General features: G+C 37.8%; 1 protein-coding gene and 1 long non-coding RNA gene across 5 annotated transcripts in view; one reads left to right on the plus strand and one right to left on the minus strand.

Moving 5' to 3' along the window:
• Positions 1–445: 445 nt before the first annotated feature.
• DNAJC28 (DnaJ heat shock protein family (Hsp40) member C28) lies at positions 446–4,146 on the minus strand. Of its 3 annotated transcripts, none has more exons than XM_077118873.1 (3): positions 3,852–4,146; positions 3,384–3,542; positions 446–2,422 (listed from the first exon to the last, which is right to left on the minus strand). In XM_077118873.1, the coding sequence occupies exon 3, from the start codon at positions 2,389–2,391 to the stop codon at positions 1,234–1,236; it is 1,158 nt and encodes a 385-aa protein (XP_076974988.1). In that variant the 5' UTR covers positions 2,392–2,422; positions 3,384–3,542; positions 3,852–4,146; the 3' UTR covers positions 446–1,233. The 3 variants fall into 3 exon arrangements, with proteins under 3 accessions (XP_076974988.1, XP_076974990.1, XP_076974991.1); XM_077118876.1 differs by having other exon boundaries at positions 2,172–2,284; XM_077118875.1 differs by lacking the exon at positions 3,852–4,146 and having other exon boundaries at positions 446–2,284; positions 3,384–3,836.
• LOC143648624 (uncharacterized) overlaps positions 3,790–22,075 on the plus strand; it is a 46,528-nt gene continuing 28,242 nt past the window's right edge. Inside the window, exons 1-3 of one of the 2 annotated variants that reach the window (XR_013158675.1) lie at positions 3,790–4,243; positions 4,621–4,828; positions 5,976–6,112. This is a non-coding gene — a long non-coding RNA (uncharacterized LOC143648624). The remainder of the gene's footprint in view (positions 4,244–4,620; positions 4,829–5,975; positions 6,113–22,075) is intronic. The other variant, XR_013158676.1, reaches the window with a different exon arrangement.

Genomic DNA, 22,075 nt, shown 5'->3' on the forward strand with positions numbered 1-22,075 from the left:
GTGCCATACTTCTATCTATAACACAGTGCTCTAGAGTCAAGCAAACTAGTTCTTTCAACCATCTTTTGCATCCTTCAAATTGCCTAATTCTTATGCCTAAAACAGTAACTAAACCCCCAAACACAGATTTCCTTAAAATGAGTGGTATACACAATCTCATGAATGTCAATCTCTTGCTTATGCCAAGAATGTAAATTGGCACACAATTAAGATATCTTGTCTTTTCTTATTAAAATTTCCTAGTACAAAAAATTAAGTCCCTAAAACAGGATACAGGTATTTTCATACTGCAAAAAAAGCCTCTGGGAGTCTGATAGGGAGGCTTAAAATGGATTTACGGAAATGCAAAATTCAATCTGATTAGAGGTGAAGCTAGGTGTGAAATCTTAATTTTTATTGAACCCAGGCTTGTTGTCGTTTCCCCACCTCTGAGGAGTCACAAAATACACTCAAACTCTTGAAAAGTGGACACTGGAGTTTATTTCTAGAGTAACAAAATCAACTGGTCCATTGGCTGATCCATTTCTGCAGCCAAAGAATCATGAGATGAGACAAGAAGTAGTTTCATGCAGCTGATTTTTCATTCAGTACCCACAGAAGAAGGCCTTAATAAAAAGAGTGCAATAAGTCCATGGAACTAATTTCTGCTCTTAACATTTCTACCACATCAAAGTTATCCCAAAAGTTTTGGAACGGTTTTACACTTAATAACCTCAGAAACACAAATGTTGCAAAGTCACAGAAGACATAGTTTGGAAAGTTAGCGGTTTAAATTTCACTTTTGTCTTTTGGATAACAAATTTTTAGTTTAGTTTAAGTAGCTATGTTTGATGACAGCAGACAGTAACCTTTTAAGTAGTTAGAGCTTAAACTGTACTTAGACTTTTAGGATGCCTCATATAGTTCTCAAGACTGAATACCTGTCCTGGCTCATTTCACCTGACGACTAACATTTAAATTCTGAAATGGATTAAATTATTTTCTTTAAAAGTCATTTCTATACTTTTCTTGCTATATCCTCAGAGCAAAGCTGGTTGAAAATTTCTCTAATTCCATTATTTACAGCTTTCTCACTTAGACATCATACGGGGTGTGATTTGTTTGGTGAATAGAATAGAAGGAAAGAGTTCTCAAATTCTTGGGTTATGGCAGTAAATCTCATTCTCTATGCTTGATGTCAGGGCAGCTGAAAATGATTTGGGGGCAATTTTGTAATTGTGAGCACTGAAATGGTCATATTTTAATAAATCTCCACAGATTTGTCAATTTTAAAAAACCTGACTTGATTTCAGGTGTTTCCTCCCTTTCCGTCTGACCAATATTATTTGGATTTTTATCTGTGACAACTTCTGTTTTTAGAAGGGTCTCATACATTTTCTGGGCCCTGATGATTTCTTTCTGGGCATCAAAATGGACTTTTTGCCTGGTCAAGAGGGGAACAATTAAATTAAAATCACTAATTCGCTTGTTCAGCTTTTTGATGTTTTCCTGAAACTGCTCACAGACTTGATTCCACTGCTTCTGTTCAGTTGGTGTCATTGGATTCCCAAGTTTTTTCCTTGACACTAAAATTTCCTCTCTCAGCTGCTCAACGGTCTCCTTTATTTCCTTTTGCATTAGGATCCATTCTGGTTGGTAGCCATTATCTATCAATATCCTGTTCAGGTTGTGAGTCATGGGATCAATATACGAACAGCCAGAAAACTTTTTGAGAGGTTTTCCTTTCCCGCTGAGATTGTCAAAGTCTCCTTTTGCCATCGATTCCTGAATGAGATCCTCCACTAAACGCTCCATTGCTTGAGTTATCTTTTGGTTTTTACTCTGTCTCACATCTTTAGCAATTATGCTATTAGCAAAATACTGACTTTGTAGTTTCTGCTTTTGATATTCCATCACCTGCTCAGTCGCACGATCTGCTCTAAATTGGTTATACTGCTTCTCTCGTTGACTCGGAGGCCCAAAACCAATACCTTCGAAACTTAAATAATGCCGATGTTGGGGTGTTTTATATTTGAATTTATCCTCTTCTTCCTCATCTTCAACTTTATTCTGTCTGGCATTTGTTTGTTCTATCACATGGGAAAGCACATTCCTATAAGCTTCTTCGACCCTTATAAATGTTGTAGAATCAGCTGTACGAGAGCCACTATCTGGATGGTATTGCTTGGCCAGATTGCGAAAAGATTCTCTGACATCATCTGCGGAGCATCCTTCATCAAGATTCAGCAGCCTGTAATATTCTCTGATCTTCTTTTTGGATTTATGAGTTGACATCATTCTATTCCTAATGACACCAGGGATTGGAAACATTTTCATTCGGTTAGAAATCACTGAAGTATTTATTAGATGAGATCTTAATATTTGAGCCATCATCAGGTACACTGTGTTCATTATTATACCCAGAGTTTTTCCCCGCAATGATCTATGGAACAATAACAAATACAGGTTGAACAAAGCTGTATTATCACTTAATTTTCTATTTTCAGCACTAAAAACAGAGGGTATGAAATGACAAGTACAATAAAATGCAGTTCTTTCTAATGCTTCTGCCAAAATTCTTATAGCTATATTTCACTGAAGTTAGCAGAGAAATGGAAGTTAGTGATGCCTAGCATTAATATATTGTGATATAAGCTAGATTCTACTCCTCACCAACTGAGCACAGAATTTTAGAGCTAGAATTAGAGAGCGCTAATGCAATCTTCTCATTTTATTAATGAGAAAATATGGGCCCAACATAACCAGGTCACTTAGCAAGGTATTAGCAAATGATCAGGATTAGGGCTTTTTTCTTTTTTTTTTTTTTAGATTAGGGCATTTTATCTGTATCCCCAGCAGATTATAAATTTCATCAGCACCAGTTTCTTGAGTTGGTGTATCATGATTGCCACCTTCTCAAGAAGTCTTCCCATGAGGAGAGTTACAGGTATGAAACAGTCACAGAACATTACAAAGTACGTACCCAGTCTATTACTGAAAAGAATAGAATCAAGTGTCCAAAGACTTTAAGGTCCTTAGGTCGTTAGGACGTAATTTGCTAGCTGCCAGGAAAACCAACATGAAAGGTGAAACCCCCTTCAAAATACTTGCTGCCTTTTTTTTTTTTTTTTTTTTTTTTTTTTTTTGCTGTCATTTTAAACACCTGACCTGGTACAAAAGACTCCTACACAGACAATGGTAATGAAATGCTGGAAGTGGTTTAATTGGAAGTAGAGTTTTGCTTGTAAACGCTAAAACTGAGCTCCTGAGAAGATCCCACTTTTCTAGATAATTGGGAGCAACAGCTTTTTGAGTTGGCTGGGATAATGGTGGTTATCCCTCGCGGGGGGCCTTTGGGAGGGAGGAGTCAGTCTCAACCTAGAGACGCCCCGCCCCCAACTCACCTTCAGTCTCGGGGAAGGGGCTCGACGGTTCCCACACCCATGCTCCAGCTCTGCGCATGTGTGCTCGATCTCGCTCCACTTCCCAGGGGTATCCGCCGCGGTCACTGATCTGGGTCTCCGCCGGACTAGACCATTTGTCGCTTTACATGCAGGAGTTACCTGGGAGAGGGGATGAAAGGGCAGAATCGGGCTTGACAGGCACAGTCACCTGCCTGACCAGTGAGACCAAGAATCTCCTTTGAAGCAAATTCTATTCAGGAAGGTACAGGCAGGGTACCACCAGAAGCTCTGCCGCAGTGCGACCCGCTCGCCTTTGCCCCCACCCGGGGCAGGAGGTGGTTTGGTCGATTGGGATTGTGGGGGGTGTAGTCCGAACCCTCCACGCGCCTGCGTCGGGAAGGCTCGGGGCGCGCCGGGAGACGCGTACGGGCGGCCGCGCGGGGGTTAGAAATACCTTCCTGGTCGTACCTGAAGCGAATGGGGGCTGTTGGAGAGTGCAGTGGGGACGGGTGTTGGACCCTTGAAGTCTGCGGTTCGGAGGGCGGCGGCCATCGGTAAAGTCCCCTCCTTTGGGAAGGGAAAGACGAGGTTTCCCAGCGCGGGACTCCGGGGCCTCTTCCCGGTTTGCTGGCCGGACAGCTGTGCGGACACGTGAACGCTCTTGCTGGAGGTCGTGAAGCTAGCGGCAGACCGCAGCTGGAAATCTGGTTTTCGTTAACTCGGCAAATGCTTATTGAACTGTGCCGGGTGTAGGTAGGGCCTGTGTATACGTCAGAGAAACTCAAGATAGGAGTATCCTGGAAACCACGGGAATCTAGATTTCCTGGCTGTCAGTTTAACGTTTACCTCCCATTATAGGGGTAGGTAGTTTTTAAAAAGGGGGGAGGGAGGGTAGAGGTTTGGAGGGTCAGACCTGGGTTGAAAATCCTGTGTTTTCTACTTGCTGAGTTCCTTAGGCAAGATACTTCTGCTTAAACAGTGAATAGAGAAGCATTTGCAAAGTCCCCTTGGGGGAATGGGGAGAAATGGGGAGAAATTCAGCTTCCCTATTTGGAGAATTTCAGACATTCTGGCAAGCAGTGGGGACAACCAAATCAATAGGCTGAACCCTCAATCTTGGGGTTTGTCCCTATGAAACTTAACCCTGCAAAGGATAGGCTAAGCTTACTTAAAATTAGGCCTGAGAATCACCCCCAGAGAACCTCTTTTGTTGCTCAGATATGGCCTTTCTCTCCAGCCAACACAACAAGCAAACTCACCGCCCTCCCCCTCTCTATGTGAGACATGACTCCCAGGGGTGTAAACCTCCCTGGCAACATGGCACAGAAATCCTAAAATGAGCTGGGACTCAGCATCAAGGGATTGAGAAAACCTCCACGGAAAGAAGGAAGAGAGAAATGAGACAAAATAACGTGTCACTGGCTGAGAGAATTCAGAGACCAGAGGTTATTCTTATGCCTTACATAGAGATCCACTTTTTAGTTTATGGTCTATTAGAGTGGCTAGAGGGAAGTACTTGAAACTGTAGAGCTGTGTACCAATAGCCATGTTTCTTGAAGATGATTGTATAATATAGCTTTCACAATGTGACTGTGTGATTGTGAAAATCTTGTGTCCGATGCTCCGTTTATCTGCGGTATGGACAGATGAGTAAAATATATGAATAAAAATAAACAAATAATAGGTGGAACAAAGGTTAAAATAAATTAAGTATACTGAAATACTTGTGGTCAATAAAAGGGAGTGATAAGGGGTATAACATGTATGAGTTTTTTCTTTTTTCTTTCTTTTGCTGGAGACATGCAAATGTTCAAAAAAATAATCATGGTGATGAATACACAACTATGTGTTGATACTGTGAGCCAGTGATTGTAACCATGTCAAGAATGTTTGCATGTCAAGAATGTTTGTGTGTTTGTTCATTATTTATAATAAAAATGTTAAAACAAAAAAGAGGCTTCTGTTTATCTGTAAAATGAGGGTACAGATAAACAGATGTGTATTTGATTCGGTATTTACTGTCTGCTAAGGCACTGTTTTAAGTGCTTGATATATACTCTCTCTTAATCCTTACAGTAGCTGTATAAGTGCTTTTTTCACACTTTACACATGATGAAATAATTGCATCTAACTCACTATTTGTGAAAGTTTCACTTGGCATGATGCTTCTAATAATGAGCAATCAAATGTTTTTTATGTTTACATCTCCTAAATAGAGCCAGGAATAGGCACTAACCTTTCTAAGCTTGTAAGTTGTAGACAGTATCATCATTTATTACCTTCTATGTAAGTGCATAGAAAAAGGTATAAAGAGGGCTTTGGTTATAAGCAATAAAATATAAGATAACTTCTGTGTTAAAATAGGTTTCTAAGAGTGTTAACCTCTGGTCAACATATTAAACACAGCATGGTTCAAAAGAAAAATGTGTTTGTATAGCACTTTGCATTTTACAAAGCACTCAAAACAAGTTTCATTCCGATGTTTGCATTTTATAAGTAATCAAACTTTTGTTCCTGATAGTTGTCACTTGGTTAAGCTGTTAAGTATAAAGCTAGAACAAGAACTCTCTCTAAATCCATGTCTCTTTTCAGAGTGCCAATTTTATAGTATTCAGTACATCAAGGTAAATTGGAATCAACTGTTATTGATAAGGAAAACTTTCAACTGCAAAGTGAAACCAGCTAACACTGTTTTGGGCGATTATGTATCTCAAATAAGAAATACAGAGGTAAGCAGTTGCTGGTATTAGTACATTTTCCAAGAGTTGCCACATTTGCTCTACCGTTCTTTGTCTCCCTCCCTCTATATACATTCTGAATCATTTGAAAATAAATTACGTGCATCCTGTTCCTTTACCTCTAGATACTTCCAAATGAGGACATTTTCTTACATTACCACCGTGCTGTTACCAAAATTACAGATTGAACATAGATACAACATCAGATCTAATCTATGATTCCATATTCCAGTTTCACCAATTCTAATAATGTGCTTCAGAGTAACCCAGAGACTTTTTAAAATAAAAATTTATTTATCCATAGACTTTTAATCAGCAGTTCAAATAAGAGATAAACCATAGCATTCTTGTGCAGTTACTTGCAGTTGGCAATCATGAATCTTAGTGCTTATATTAATGTGTGTTCAGAGTCGAGAGGTTATCTTGGAGATTATTCTTACGCATTATATAAATATCCCTTTTTAGTTTTGGGTGTATTGGAGTGGCTGGAGGGAAGTACCTAAAACTGTTGAACTGTGTTCCAGTAACCTTGATTCTTGAATACGATTATATAACTATATAGTTTATACACCATGATGGTGTGATCGTGAAAACCTGTGTCTGATGCTTCCTTTATTCAGGGTATGAACAGATGAGTAAGAAAATAAAAACAAAAAATTAATAAATAATAGGGGGGGGATAAGGGGTAAAGTAAATGCGTAGATTGCAATACTACTGGTCATTGAGAGCAAGATAAGGGGTATGGGATGTATGGTTGTTTTCTTTTTATTTCCTTTTCTGGAGTGATGCAAATGTTCTAAAAATGATCATGATGATGAATACACAACTGTGTGATGATATTGTGAGAGCCATTGATTGTATACTTTGGATGGACCGTATGTGACAATATCTCAATAATAATAATAATTAAAAAAAAACATCCAGAGCATCTCTCTAAAATGTTAAGTAATGATTTTGAAAATACCAAGTGTTATGGAGATGAGTTTGTTCCATATTCCATGCCACAGCTGAATGTTCTACTTTATTCAGATTAATATATATTTTAATGATTTCTCTAACAGTTTCCTAGAATATTAATACAGACTTCTGTAATACTTGCAGACTATGTCTTCACCTTGGCAGCATCAGTATTTTTTTGTACCAATTACATACAAACATCTACAAAGATTAGATTTTCTTCATTTTATAAGAATCTGGTCATGGCTAAAATTAAATCTATATTGCCTTTTAAACCTTCAAATATCCATTCAAAGGTATATATAAAAATATGTGTTCACACTTCCGGGTCAAGATGGCGGCTTAACAACGTGCGCATTTTAGTTCGTTCTCCAGAACAACTACTAAATAACCAGAAACAGTACAGAACAGCTCCTGGGGCCACGTCAGTGACCAGACACACAGTCTACCCCAGTCTGGACCAGCTGGACCGGCTGCGAGCACGCCCCAGAACTGTGAGTTCCCAAAGCTGCGGCGGCCAGTGCCCCTCCCCCACTGCCGCTTCCCAGAGGGGAAAGGAAAGGACTTTACCAGTAGCAGGGACTGGGCACAATCAAACGCCAATTGTGGAACTAATTAATAAATTCTGACTACTAAAAATAGGACCCCAGTTTACGTGAACCTGGTCAAAGTGGAGGTTGCTCATTTTTGCCCCGGCACCAAGGGGGCAGGACTGACAGAAAAAGGGGGGGGGGGGAAGAAGGAAACAGAGGTTTTTGTGGCTGTGTATCTACAAAGGCTTGACTGGCTCTGGATGCAGCGGCAGGACTTTTCAGGTTGCAACTGCCCCAGGCATAAGCAGAAGTGAGCTCTTTTGGGGGGCTTATCTGGAGCTTGTGCCTTCCCCAGGGGAGGGGTGGAGCCCCACCCAGGTGGAATCCCTCCATCAAGGAATTCAGACACCAGGGCTTGGTAATTTGAAGCCATTAAAGTCTTTCAACCTGCTGGGTCTCACCCTCAGGGAAAACCGACGCAGGTGACTCTTTCCTCCTGATAGGAGGCCATTTTGGTCTGGGAAAATCTGGCTGGGGTCTATAATATCTAAGTAGACCCTCCTAAGTGTGTGGGGGGGAAAGGCACCAGACAAGCAGGGCAAGAAACAAGAAAACAAGAACTGAAAAATTCTCCTCTGTTAAAACTTAAGCTAAAGGTCCAGATAAAGCTGAACGGAATGTCAAAGAACAGATAGACAACAAATTCATTCAGCAAGAAAACCCTAGATAAAAGAAGTGAAAGCATTCTCCAGAATAAACTAATTAAGGTAATTAAATGCCTAGACGCCAGCAAAAATAATAAATCACACTAGGAAAATTGAAGATATGGCCCAGTCAAAGGAACAAACCAATAATTCAAATGACATGCAGGAGCTGAAACAATTAATTCAGAATGTATGAACAGACATGGAAAACCTCATAAAAAACCAAATCAATGAATTGAGAGAGGATATAAAGAACGCAAGGAAAGAACAAAAAGAAGAAACTAAAAGTCTGAAAAAACAAATCACAGAACTTATGGGAATGAAAGACACAGTAGAAGAGATGAAAAAAACAATGGAAAACTACAATGGTAGATTTTGAGAGACAGATCATAGGATTTCAAAACTGGAGGACGGAACATCTGAAATCCAACAAGAAATAGAAACTATAGGGAAAAAAATGGAAAAATATGAACAGGGACTCAGGGAATTGAAAGACAATATGAAGCACACGAATATACATGTTGTGGGTGTCCCAGAAGGAGAAGAGAAGGGAAAAGGAGAAGAAAAACTAATGGTAGAAATTATCACTGAAAATTTCCCAATGCTTAAGAAAGACTTAAAATTACAGATCCAAGAAGTGCAGCGTACCCCAAAGAGAATAGATGCAAATAGACATACTCCAAGACATTTAATAATCAGAATGTCAGAGGTCAAAGAGAAAGAGAGAATCTTGAAAGCAGCAAGAGAAAAGCAATCCATCACATACAAGGGAAGCCCAACAAGACTATGTGCAGATCTCAGCAGAAACTATGGAGGCGAGAAGACAGTGGGATGATATATTTAAATTATTAAAAGAGAAAAACTGCCAACCAAGAATTCTATATCCAGCAAAATTGTCCTTCAAAAATGAGGGAGAAATTAAAACATTTTCAGACAAAAAATCACTGAGAGAATTTGTGACCAAGAGACCAGCTCTGTAAGAAATACTAAAGGGAACACTAGAGACAGATACGAAGACAGAAGAGAGAGGTGTGGAGAAGAGTGTAGAAAGGAAGCCTATGAGTAAATTGAAGGAACAATTCAACATGAAGACATAACAATCATAAATATTTATGCACTGAACCAGAATGCCCCAAAATACATGAGGCAAACACTGAAAACCTCAGTGCAGTGAAAAGGGAAATAGACACATCTACCATAATAGTTGGAGACTTCAATTCACCACTCTCATCAACGGACAGAACATCTAGACAGAGGATCAATAAAGAAACAGAGAATTTGAATATTACAATAAATGAGCTAGACTTAACAGACATTTATAGGACATTACATCCCACAACAGCAGGATACACCTTTTTCTCAAGTGCTCATGGATCATTCTCAAAGATAGACCATATGCTGGGTCACAAAGCAAGTCTCAAAATTTAAAAATATTGAAATCATACAAAACACTTTCTCGGATCATAAGGGAATGAAGTTGGAAATTAATAATAGGCAAAGCGCCAGAAAATTCACAAATATGTGGAGGCTCAACAACACACTTTTAAACAACCAGTGGGTCAAGGAAGAAATTACAAGAGAAATCAGTAAATATCCTGAGGCAAATGAAAATGAAAACACAACATATCAAAACTTACGGGATGCAGCAAAGGCAGTGCTAAGAGGGAAATTTATTGCCCTAAATGCCTATATCAGAAAAGAAGAAAGGGCAAAGATGCAGGAATTAACTATCCACTTGGAAGAACTGGAGAAAGAACAGCAAACTAACCCCAAAGCAAGCAAGCAGAAAGAAATAACAAAGATTAGAGCAGAAATAAATGAAATTGAGAACATGAAAAAAATTGAGAAAATCAATAAAACCAGAAGTTGGTTCTATGAGAAAATCAATAAGATTGATGGGCCCTTAGCAAGATTGACAAAAAGAAGAAGGGAGAGGATGCAAATAAATAAGATCAGAAATGGAAGAGGAGACATAACCACTGACCCCACAGAAATAAAGGAGGTAATAACAGGATACTATGAACAACTTTATGCAAATAAATACAACAATGTAGATGAAATGGACAACTTCCTAGAAAGGCATGAGCAACCAACTTTGACTGGGAAGAAATAGACGAACTCAACAAACCAATCACAAGTAAAGAAATTAAATCAGTCATTAAGAAGCTCCCCAAAATGAAAAGTCCAGAACCAGATGGCTTCACAGGTGAACTCTGCCAAACATTCCAGAAAGAATTAGTACCAATCCTGCTCAAACTCTTTAAAAAAATTGAAGAGGAAGGAAAGCTACCTAACTCATTCTAGGAAGCCAACATCGCCCTCATACCAAAGCCAGACAAAGATATTACCAAAAAAAGAAAACTACAGATGAATCTCTCTAATATATATAGATGCAAAAATCCTCAACAAAATTCTAGAAAATCGAATCCAGCAACACATTAAAAGAATTATACATCATGACCAAGTAGGATTCATCCCAGGTATGCAAGGATGATTCAACATAAGAAAATCAATTAATGTAATACACCATATCAACAAATCAAAGCAGAAAAACCACATGATCATCTCCATTGATGCAGAAAAGGCATTTGACAAAATTCAACATCCTTTCCTGTTGAAAACACTTCGAAAGATAGGAATACAAGGGAACTTCCTTAAAATGATAGAGGGAATATATGAAAAACCCACATCTAATATCATCCTCAATGGGGAAAAATTGAAAACTTTCCCCCTAAGATCAGGAACAAGACAAGGATGTCCATTATCACCACTATTATTCAACATCGTGTTGGAAGTTCTAGCCAGAGCAATTAGACAAGAAAAAGAAATACAAGGCATCAAAATTGGAAAGGAAGAAGTAAAACTATCACTGTTTGCAGACGATATGATACTATACATCGAAAACCCGGAAAAATCCACAACAAAACTACTAGAGCTAATAAATGAGTACAGCAAAGTAGCAGGTTACAAGATCAACATTCAAAAATCTGTAGTGTTTCTATACACTAGCAATGAACAAGCTGAGGGGGAAATCAAGAAATGAATTTCATTTACAATTGCAACTAAAAGAGTAAAATACTTAGAAATAAATTTAACTAAAGAGACAAAAAACCTATACAAAGAAAACTACAAAAAACTGTTAAAAGAAATCACAGAAGACCTAAATAGATGGAAGGGCATACCGTGTTCATGGATTGGAAGACTAAATATAGTTAAGATGTCAATCCTACCTAAATTGATTTACAGATTCAATGCAATACCAATCAAAATCCCAGCAACTTATTTTTCAGAAATAGAAAAACCAATAAGCAAATTTATCTGGAAGGGCAGAGTGCCCCGAATTGCTAAAAGTATCTTGAGGAAAAAAAACGAAGCTGGAGGTCTCACGCTGCCGGACTTTAAGGTATATTATGAAGCCACAGTGGTCAAAACAGCATGGTACTGGCATAAAGATAGATATATTGACCAATGGAATCGAATAGAGTGCTCAGATATAGGCCCTCTCATCTATGGACATTTGATCTTTGATAAGGTAGTCAAGCCAACTCACCTGGGACAGAACAGTCTCTTCAATAAATGGTGCCTAGAGAACTGGATATCCATATGCAAAAGAATGAAAGAGGACCTGTGTCTCACACCCTGTACAAAAAAAAAAGTTAACTCAAAATGGATCAAAGATCTAAACATTAGGTCTAAAACCATAAAACAGTTAGAGAAAAATGTAGGGAGATATCTTATGAAACTTACGATTGGAGGCGGTTTTATGGACCTTACACCTAAAGCAAGAATACTGAAGAAATAAATAAATAAGTGGGAACTCCTCAAAATTAAACACTTTTGTGCATCAAAGAACATCATCAAGAAAGGAAAAAGACAGCCTACACAATGGGAGACAATATTTGGAAATGACATATCAGATAAAGGTCTAGTATCCAGAATTTATAAAGAGATTGTTCAACTCAACAATAAAAAGACAGCCAATCCAGTTACAAAATGGGAAAAAGACTTGAACAGACACTTCTCAGAAGAGGAAATACAAATGGCCAAAAGGCACATGAAGAGATGCTCAATGTCCCTGGCCATTAGAGAAATGCAAATCAAAATCACAATGAGATATCATCTCACACTCACCAGAATGGCCATTATCAACAAAACAGAAAATGACAAGTGCTGGAGAGGATGCGGAGAAAGAGGCACACTTATCCACTGTTGGTGGGAATGTCAAATTGTGCAACCACTGTGGAAGGCAGTTTGGCGGTTCCTCAAAAAGCTGAATATAGAATTGCCATATGACCCAGCAATACCATTGCTGGGAATCTACTCAAAGGAATTAAGGGCAAAAACTCAAACGGACATTTGCACACCAATGTTTATAGCAGCGTTATTTACAATTGCAAAGAGATGGAAACAGCCAAAATGTCCATCAACAGACGAGTGGCTAAACAAACTGTGGTATATACATACGATGGAATATTATGCAGCTTTAAGGCAGGATAAACTTATGAAGCATGTAATAACATGGATGGACCTAGAGAACATTATGCTGAGTGAGTCTAGCCAAAAACTAAAAGACAAATACTGTATGGTCCCAATGATGTGAATCGACACTCGAGAATAAACTTGGAATATGTCATTGGTAACAGAATTCAGCAGGAGTTAGAAACAGGGTAAGATAATGGGTAATTGGAGCTGATGGGATACAGACTGTGCAATAGGACTAGATACAAAAACTCAAAAATGGACAGCACAATACTACCTAATTGTAAAGTAATCATGTTAAAACACTGAATGAAGCTGCATCCGAGCTATAGGTTTTTGTTTTGTTTTGTTTTGTTTTGTTCTTACTAGTATTACTTTTATTTTTTTTTTCTCTATATTAACATTCTATATCTTTTTCGGTTATATTGCTAGTTCTTCTAAACTGATGCAAATGTACTAAGAAACGATGATCATGCATCTATGTCATAATGTTAAGAATTACTGATTGCATATGTAGAATGGTATGATTTCTAAAAAAAAAAAAAAAAAAAGGACAGCACAATACTACCTAATTGTAATGTAATTATGTTAAAACGCTGAATGAAGCTGCATCTGAGCTATAGTTTTTTTTTCTTATATATTTTTGCATTTTTTTATTTTTATTTTTATTTTTTCTCTATATTATCATTTTATTTCTTTTTCTGTTGTCTTGCTATTTCTTTTTCTAAATCGATGCATATGTACTAAGAAATGATGATCATACATCTATGTGATGACATTAAGAATTACTGATTGCATATGTAGAATGGAATAATTTCTAAATGTTGTGTTAGTTAATTTTTTTTAATTAATAAAAAAAAAAAACCACAATGAGATATCTCACACCCACCAGAATGGCCATTATCAACAAAACAGAAATGACAAGTGCTGGAGAGGATGCGGAGAAAGAGGCACACTTATCCACTGTTGGTGGGAATGTCAAATGGTGCAACCACTGTGGAAGGCAGTTTGGCGGTTCCTCAAAAAACTGAATATAGAATTGCCGTACAACCCAGCAATACCATTGCTAGGTATCTACTCAAAGGACTTAAGGGCAAAGACACAAACGGACATTTGCACACCAATGTTTATAGCAGCATCATTTACAATTGCAAAGAGATGGAAACAGCCAAAATGTCCATCAACAGATGAGTGGCTAAACAAACTGTGGTATATACATAAGATGGAATATTATGCAGCTTTAAGACAGAATAAACTTATGAAGCATGTAACAACATGGATGGACCTAGAGAACATTATGCTGAGTGAGACTAGCCAAAAACTAAAGGACAAATACTGTATAGTCCCACTGATGTGAACCAACATTTGAGAATAAACTTGGAATATGTCATTGGTAACAGAGACCAGCAGGAGTTAGAAACAGGGTAAGATAATGTGTAATTGGAGCTGAAGGGATACAGACTGTGCAACAGGACTAGATACAAAAACTCAAAAATAGACAGCACAATACTACCTAATTGTAAAGTAATCATGTTAAAACACTGAATGAAGCTGCATCTGAGGTATAGGTTTTTGTTTGTTTGTTTGTTTGTGTCTTGTTTTTTCTTTTTCCTTTTCTTTTTTTTACTATTATTATTATTTTTATTTTTTTCTCTATATTAACATTCTATATCTTTTTCTGTTGTTTTGCTAGTTCTTTTCCTGAATCGATGCAAATGTACTAAGAAATGATGATCATGCATCTATGTGATGATGTTAAGAATTACTGATTGCATATGTAGAATGGAATGATTTCTAAATGTTGGGTTAATTTCTTTTTTCTTTAATTAATAAAAAAATTAATATTTTGACTAGTGCATTTCCTAATATAACTTATGTAGATAGTTTGACTGAACGCTATAAGTACTTGGAATCTCAGGTAGGACATGAGATTTTGTTGGTTTGTCCAGAGTGATGCCCCGATGAATCCCAGAGTGATTCGATCAGTGAGTGGAAAAGTATCTGCAAAGCCCCCTTCGGGGAGTGGTGAGAATGGGGAGAAATTCAACTTCCCCAAGTTGAATTCTTGATATTCTCACAAACAGTGTGGACAACCATTGCTATAGGCAGAGCCCCCAGTCTTGGGGTTTGTTCATATGAAACTTAACCCCGCAAAGGATAGGTCAAGTCTACTTAAAATTTAGGCCTAAGAGTCACCCCCAAGAGAGCCTCTTTTGTTGCTCAGATGTGGCCCCTCTCTCCAGCCAGCACAACGAGCAGTCTCACCACCCTACCCCTCTCTACGTGGGACATGACTCCCTGGGGTGTGGACCTTCCTGGCAACGTGGGACAGAGATCTTGGAATGAGCAGAGACTCAGCATCAAGGGATTGAGAAAAACCCTAGAATGAACTGAGACTTAGCATCAAGGGATTGAGAAAACCTTCTCGACCAAAAGGGGGAAGAGAGAAATGAGACAAAGTGTCAATGGCTGAGAGATTCCAAACAGAGTCGAGAGGTTATCCTGGAGGTTATTCTTATGCATCAAGTAGATATCATCTTGTAATTCAAGATGTAATGGAGAGGCTGGAGGGAACTGCCTGAAAATGTAGAGCTGTGTTCCAGTAGCCATGTTTCTTGATGATGATTGTATAATGATACAGCTTTCACAATGTGACTGTGTGATTGTGAAAACCTTGTGTCTGATGCTCCTTTTATCTACCTTGTCAACAGATTAGTAGAATATATGGAATAAAAATAAGTAATAGGGGGAACAAATGTTAAAATGAATTTAGTTTGAAATGCTAGTAATCAATGAAAGCGAGGGGTAAGGGGTATGGTATGTAAAATTTTTTTTTCCTGTTTTTGTTTTATTTTTCTGTTGTCTTTTTATGTCTTTTTCTGAATTGATGCAAATGTGTGGAAAATGATCATGATGATGAATATGCAACTATGTGATGATATTGGGTGAATTGCTGAGTGTATGTGTTGGGAATGTTTGTGCTTCTTGTAATTCTTTTTTTTTAATTAATAAAAAATTTAAAAAAATTTAAAATGTTTCAAAATTTAAAAAATATATGTGTTCAAAAGATCAGACTTAGAACCAAACACTCAAATATTAATGCAATTTTAATGTGTTACATCTTCTCTCTTAATTAGACTCTATAGACCTTTAAAAATGGGTTCAGATACCTTTTCAATATAACATTTTGGACAATTTTTAGGTTACATGATGATTAAAATCAACATTCTTAGACCACAATCTATCATTTTTTTTTCACATTATTACCTCGAATTTTTCAGTGGGTGTGTATAATCTCATTCATGAGGACTAATTTTAAATGAAAACCTGTTGGATGAGCTGTATTTGGCATTTCCTAGTTAAGAACATTTTTTTCATGATTCTGTGCTCATGTGATATAGTTGAGCATTTTGAAACAGATTTTCCTGTAAACAGTTGGCACTAATATAGTTAGCATAGGAAAACCTAATCATTGCTGAGTGTGTAGAAAAATAGATCTGATTTTTTTTATGTTCCTATGAAACAAGTTTCCTTATTCTGTAGTCATTTTAAATACTTACCAAGCAACTGCAAGAAGAATCACACAGCAAAAAGCAATCCCTTTTCTCCTTTATGTACTCCCTAATATCTCATGATTTCACCATTTGACAAAGGGAAGTAAGGGCTGTTTTAATCCATATGCATCTCATTCCACCCCCCACCCCCACCCCCCGTTCCCCAGTGTACTGGGCCAGTGACAACTGTAGAGAATTTGCCTGTTTCAAATAAGTTATACTGCCATAGTAGCCAAAATCCAACCTATCCTCAGGCTGGCTCATGGTTCAGCCTCATCCTAAAACCAAACACCATCAAATGAAGTTTTCAAATGTTGTCTTCTGGAGCTACTTTCCTAGAACCACTGTGATTTTGCTTTTCTCTCTGTCTGTCATGTTAATTCCGTTTTTACTCTTCGCATTCAAGAAAAATTTGATAAAGAGCATCTCAGCTTTAAAAGAAAAAGGTGGTAGATTAAGTAGTGCAAAAATACCCTAAAACCATCAGGTGCTGGGAAAAGGTGCCATGGAAGAGATAAATTTGCATTCATATGTGTTTTTGCCCCTTATCTCCTTCCCAGCTGGGCTAAGAAGTCACTGAACCATCCTGAGTTTGTTTGGTAAGATCCACATATAGGATTTCTGGTAAGTTGCTAATGCTATACTGCCCTCCACCACCAGGCTAATTTTTATTTCTAGCTTTGAATTAACACGATTTGTTGTCATTTGAACCTGAATTCTGTGAATTTGATGGGTGCTAACCTACAGCACTTTCTTTTCCTTGAAATTATGAATAATGTACACACTTCCCTCTTATTGGAGGTGGCGAGTGGGAAAGGCAAGTGCACATCAGCTGCTGGGAATCAAGATTTGAACTGATTCCAACTCATATTACATTTACCCAGCATATTTATTGAAATCAGGGCTTTACAGCACAGCTGTTCTATGCTTGGCTCATCCTTCAGAAAGTTTCGATTAAATTTAAAACACCAGGACAGGCTCAGACACAAGGCAAGGTTGACTGTCACTGTCATATCCAGAAAGGGTAGAAAGAAAAAGAAGTGAAAAGTATAAGGATTACAAAAGAAGAAACAATATTGTCATTTGCAGATGATGTGATTATCCGCATGGAAAATCTAAAGAATCTACAAATGAATAAGCAGAATTACTAAGGAAATAGACTTACTAAATCAGGATATAATGCTAGATACAAAAATCAATACAGAATGCATCAGCAAAAGAAAATAAGATCCTATTCTCAAAATGTTTTTAAAAAGGTATAAAATATCTAATAATAAATCCCAATGAAAGTTGCAGGAGCTTTTCAAAGTTAAAATACTCAACCTGTTTAATACAATCCTTGGCACGTTGTAGCCCTCAATATGTGTGCCCTTTTTTAACCCCTTCCCTGAATCATAGGTATTTGTGTTTTCAACCTGGAAAAAAAAAGACTATCGGTTTGTCAGGACAATTTCTGTATATTGACTCTCATTGACCTGTTACTTTAAAAATAAAGCTTAACATTTGCACAAGGAAAAAAAAAAAAACACCAGGACATGGAGGGTTTGCCTCCTTGCTCTAAGTGCTCAGCAACTTTGTCAAAGGTTCTGGCAACAAAACTCTAAAATATGCTAAAAGTCGCACATCATTACCTGCTAGAGAACTATCCAAAACGCTTTAACAGGGAGAATGTTTTAAAGTAAGCCTACTTGCAAAGACAGATTTGTAATGGGATGCTATGGTGTTTCAGTTAAAAAGCCCACCACCTGAGGGATGGCTCTTGCATTCTGCATTCTCAGAGCTTGTCCAGAGAGACCTCAAGCCCTAGGGTAAGATTTTACTGGATTATGTGATTCTCAATACAATAGCATAGAAAATAAGCACATAAATCTAATTTATTACCCAAGGTCCCTTTGAAGAGGTGCTTTGTGAAAAAATAATGTTACCTGGGTTAAATGAAAATTAAAGAATCACAATTTCTATTATTTTCTTGACAGATGAGCTTTAATTATCTGCTCTGGGGGAAATCCACAATGAGTGTTTGGTTGTATCTGCATTCTTAGGGAATACGCTTGAACTAGAGGTGGGTAAACTTGGCTAATGAGGTTGATGTAAGGAAATAGATAGGCGTGAAGGTGGTTCTCTAGTGGGTCATAAGTAATATTACCACAGTGAAGATGATCAAGATTGAAAGGGGTTGTATAGACCTACGTGTCCCACTGATTCACACTAGAAATATGAATTTGTTCTTGTAAGAATTACTTCAAGGATATGATTCTTGTATAAAGAGTGTTTAAGTCCAGGCTACAGGGGGAAAACTGCTATTGCATGCTATGAGCTATGTTCGGAAGGAAACCATCAGCACTACCACAGCAACAGCAGAAGTAAATAATGGGGTGAGGGACAAGAGCTAAGAGGAGGTTTAGATTTCCTATTTGGCAAGGGTGTGTTTCTTGGTTTTCTTTCTCTTGGGAACAATGAAATTATCTAAAATTGAGAATCCTGATGGACTGTGGACTTTCGGCCTTCTACATGATGCCCGATGAATGCAGGTGGCTGAAGGATGCCCTAACAGAGAAGTAGATTGGCGAACAGTGGTGTATACTTATGAATGAAGGTTGTGCGGCTATAAAAAGGAACAAAGTTGTGAGGCATGCAACGGTGTGAATGAACATGTGGGACATTTTGTGAGACAAAATAAGCCAGAAACAAAAGAGCAACAATAGTATGGTCACCTTTAGAAAATGCTTATAGGAAAACGGGCCTAGGATTGTAAGCTTTTAGAGCAGACACATTACATCTGGAGTGGTGATTATTATTTCTGGATTTTGAGAGGCTGATATATATATATATATATATATATATATAACCTGATGTTTAGAGAAAAGAGCAAAGCCTAACAGGTTGGGGTTAAAGTAATTCAGCACATAGGGATAAGGAAGACAGTGGCTATATTTTAGAACCACACATACTATTTGAGACCAATGGAAGAAAGGTTTATTTGATCTGGAACTGAAATTTTCTGTAGTGCATAATGTAATTCAACCTATCTGGATAGCTCATTTGAACAATTGAAACAGGCAGCACAGAACAAGAAAGAGGTCCTTTAATCCTGTATAGATTATTTTAATGCCTGGAAACATCCTGGAATTTATTTAGCAGATAATCAAAAAGTATTGGCAAAGTCCTCTGAGGGAGGGGAGAAAGAAAATGAAACTATTAAACCTTACCATCGTGGAATACCCTGATACTGTGTCAAATTTAAGGGACACCAAATCAATAGGCCATGCCCTCGATCATGAGGCTTACTCCTGTGAAGCTTATGTAAGTAGCGGAGAATCTTAGACTACCTATAGACATGCCCAAGAGTTACTTCTGGAGGACCTCTTTTGTTGCTCATATGTGGCCTCAGTCTCTCTAAGCCCAACTCTGCAAGTGAAATCATTTCCCTCCCCCCTACATGGGACAAGACATCCAGGAGTGAAAGTCTCCCTTGAGATGTGGGAGATGACTCCCAGGGATGAATCCTGACCTGGCATCATGGGATCAATAATTACATCCTGACCAAAAAGGGGAAAAGAAGTGTAATTAGTAAAGTATCAGTGACAGAGAGAGTCCAAATAGAGTGGAGGGGCTAATCTGGGAGTTGCTGTTATGCAAGCTTCAGGTAGATCTTGCTACCTATCTGTTCTAGTTTGCTAGCTGCCGGAATGCAATATACCAGAAATGGAATGGCTTTTAAAAGGGGAATTTAACAAGTTGCTAGTTTACAATTCTAAGCCCAAGATAATGTCCCAATTAAAACAAGTCTATAGAAATGTCCAATGTAAGGCATCCAAGGAAAGACACCTTGGTTCAAGAAGGCCAATGAAGGGTGGACCACAGTGGCTCAGCAGGCAGAGTTCTTGCCTGCCATGCTGGAGACCCGGGTTCAATTCCCAGTGCCTGCCCATGAAAAAAAAAAAGTAGTTAGCAAATTTAAAGGATTTAAAAAATAAATAAATAAAAGAAGGTCAATGAAGTTTAGGGTTTCTCTTTCAAGTGAAAGGGCACATGGAGAACGCAGTCAGTGTTTCTCTCATCTGGAAAGGTACATGGTGAACACGGCGTCATCTGCTAGCTTCTCCTCCCCTGGCTTCTGGTTTCATGAAGCTCCCTGGCAGGTGTTTTCCTTCTTCTTCTCCAAAGGTTGCTGGCTTGTGGACTCTCTGCTTTGTGGTGCTGCAGCATTCTCTACTCTATCTTAATCTCTTTCATTCTTCAAAATGTTTCCTCTTTTATAGGGCTCCAGTACACCAATCAAGACCCACCCAAATGGGTGGAGACATGTCGTCACCTAATCCAGTTTAACAACCACTCTTTTTTTTTTTTAATTTTTTTTTTATTAATTAAAAAATTAACTAACACAGCAATAGAAATCAATCCATTCTACATATGCAATCAGTAATTCTTAATATCATCACATAGGTGTATGGTCATCATTTCTCAGTACATATGCATCGATTTAGAGAAAGAAATAGTACTACAACAGAAAAAGAAATAAAGTGATAACACAGAGAGAAAACACAAATAAAAATAAAAAGTACAAAAATATATAAGAGAAAAAAACAAAACAAAACAAACAAAAAAAACTATAGATCAGATGCAGCTTCATTCAGCGTTCCAAGATAATTACATTACAATTAGGCAGTATTGTGCTGACCATTTTTTTTTTTTTTTAGACATCATACCATTCTACATATGCAATCAGTATTTCTTAACATCATCACATAGATGCATGATCATCATTTCTTAGTACATTTGCATCGGTTTAGAAGAACTAGCAGTATAACAGAAAAAGATATAGAATGTTAATATAGAGAAAAAAATAAAAGTAATAATAATAAGAACAAAACAAAACAAAACAAAAACCTATAGCTCGGATGCAGCTTCGTTCAGTATTTTAACATGATTACTTTACAATTAGGTATTATTGTACTGTCCATTTTTGAGTTTTTGTATCTAGTCCTATTGCACCGTCTGTATTCCATCAGCTCCGATTACCCATTATCTTACCCTGTTTCTAACTCCTGCTGAACTCTGTTACCAATGACATATTCCAAGTTTATTCTCGAGTGTTGATTCACATCATTGGGACCATACAGTATTTGTCTTTTAGCTTTTGGCTAGACTCACTCAGCATAATGTTTTCTAGGTCCATCCATGTTATTACATGCTTCATAAGTTTATCCTGTCTTAACGCTGCATAATATTCCATCGTATGTATATACCACAGTTTGTTTAGCCACTCGTCTGTTGATGGACATTTTGGCTGTTTCCATCTCTTTGCAATTGTAAATAACGCTGCTATAAACATTGGTGTGCAAATGTCTGTTTGAGTTTTTGCCCTTAATTCCTTTGAGTAGATTCCCAGCAATGGTATTGCTGGATCGTATGGCAATTCTATATTCAGCTTTTTGAGGAACCGCCAAACTGCTTTCCACAGTGGTTGCACCCTTTGACATTCCCACCAACAGTGGATAAGTGTGCCTCTTTCTCCGCATCCTCTCCAGCACTTGTCATTTTCTGTTTTGTTGATAATGGCCATTCTGGTGGGTGTGAGATGATATCTCATTGTGGTTTTGATTTGCATTTCTCTAATGGCCAGGGACATTGAGCATCTCTTCATGTGTCTTTTGGCCATTTGTATTTCCTCCTCTGAGAGGTGTCTATTCAAGTCTTTTTCCCATTTTGTAATTGGGTTGGCTA

The sequence above is a fragment of the Tamandua tetradactyla genome, chromosome 10, assembly GCF_023851605.1.
Source record: "Tamandua tetradactyla isolate mTamTet1 chromosome 10, mTamTet1.pri, whole genome shotgun sequence".
In the NCBI taxonomy this organism is placed as follows: domain Eukaryota; kingdom Metazoa; phylum Chordata; class Mammalia; order Pilosa; family Myrmecophagidae; genus Tamandua; species Tamandua tetradactyla.

What these genes read in the sequence shown, in the direction of transcription:
- DNAJC28 (XM_077118873.1), bottom strand. Translation starts at nt 2,391, where the DNA reads ATGAACACAGTGTACCTGATGATGGCTCAAATATTAAGATCTCATCTA.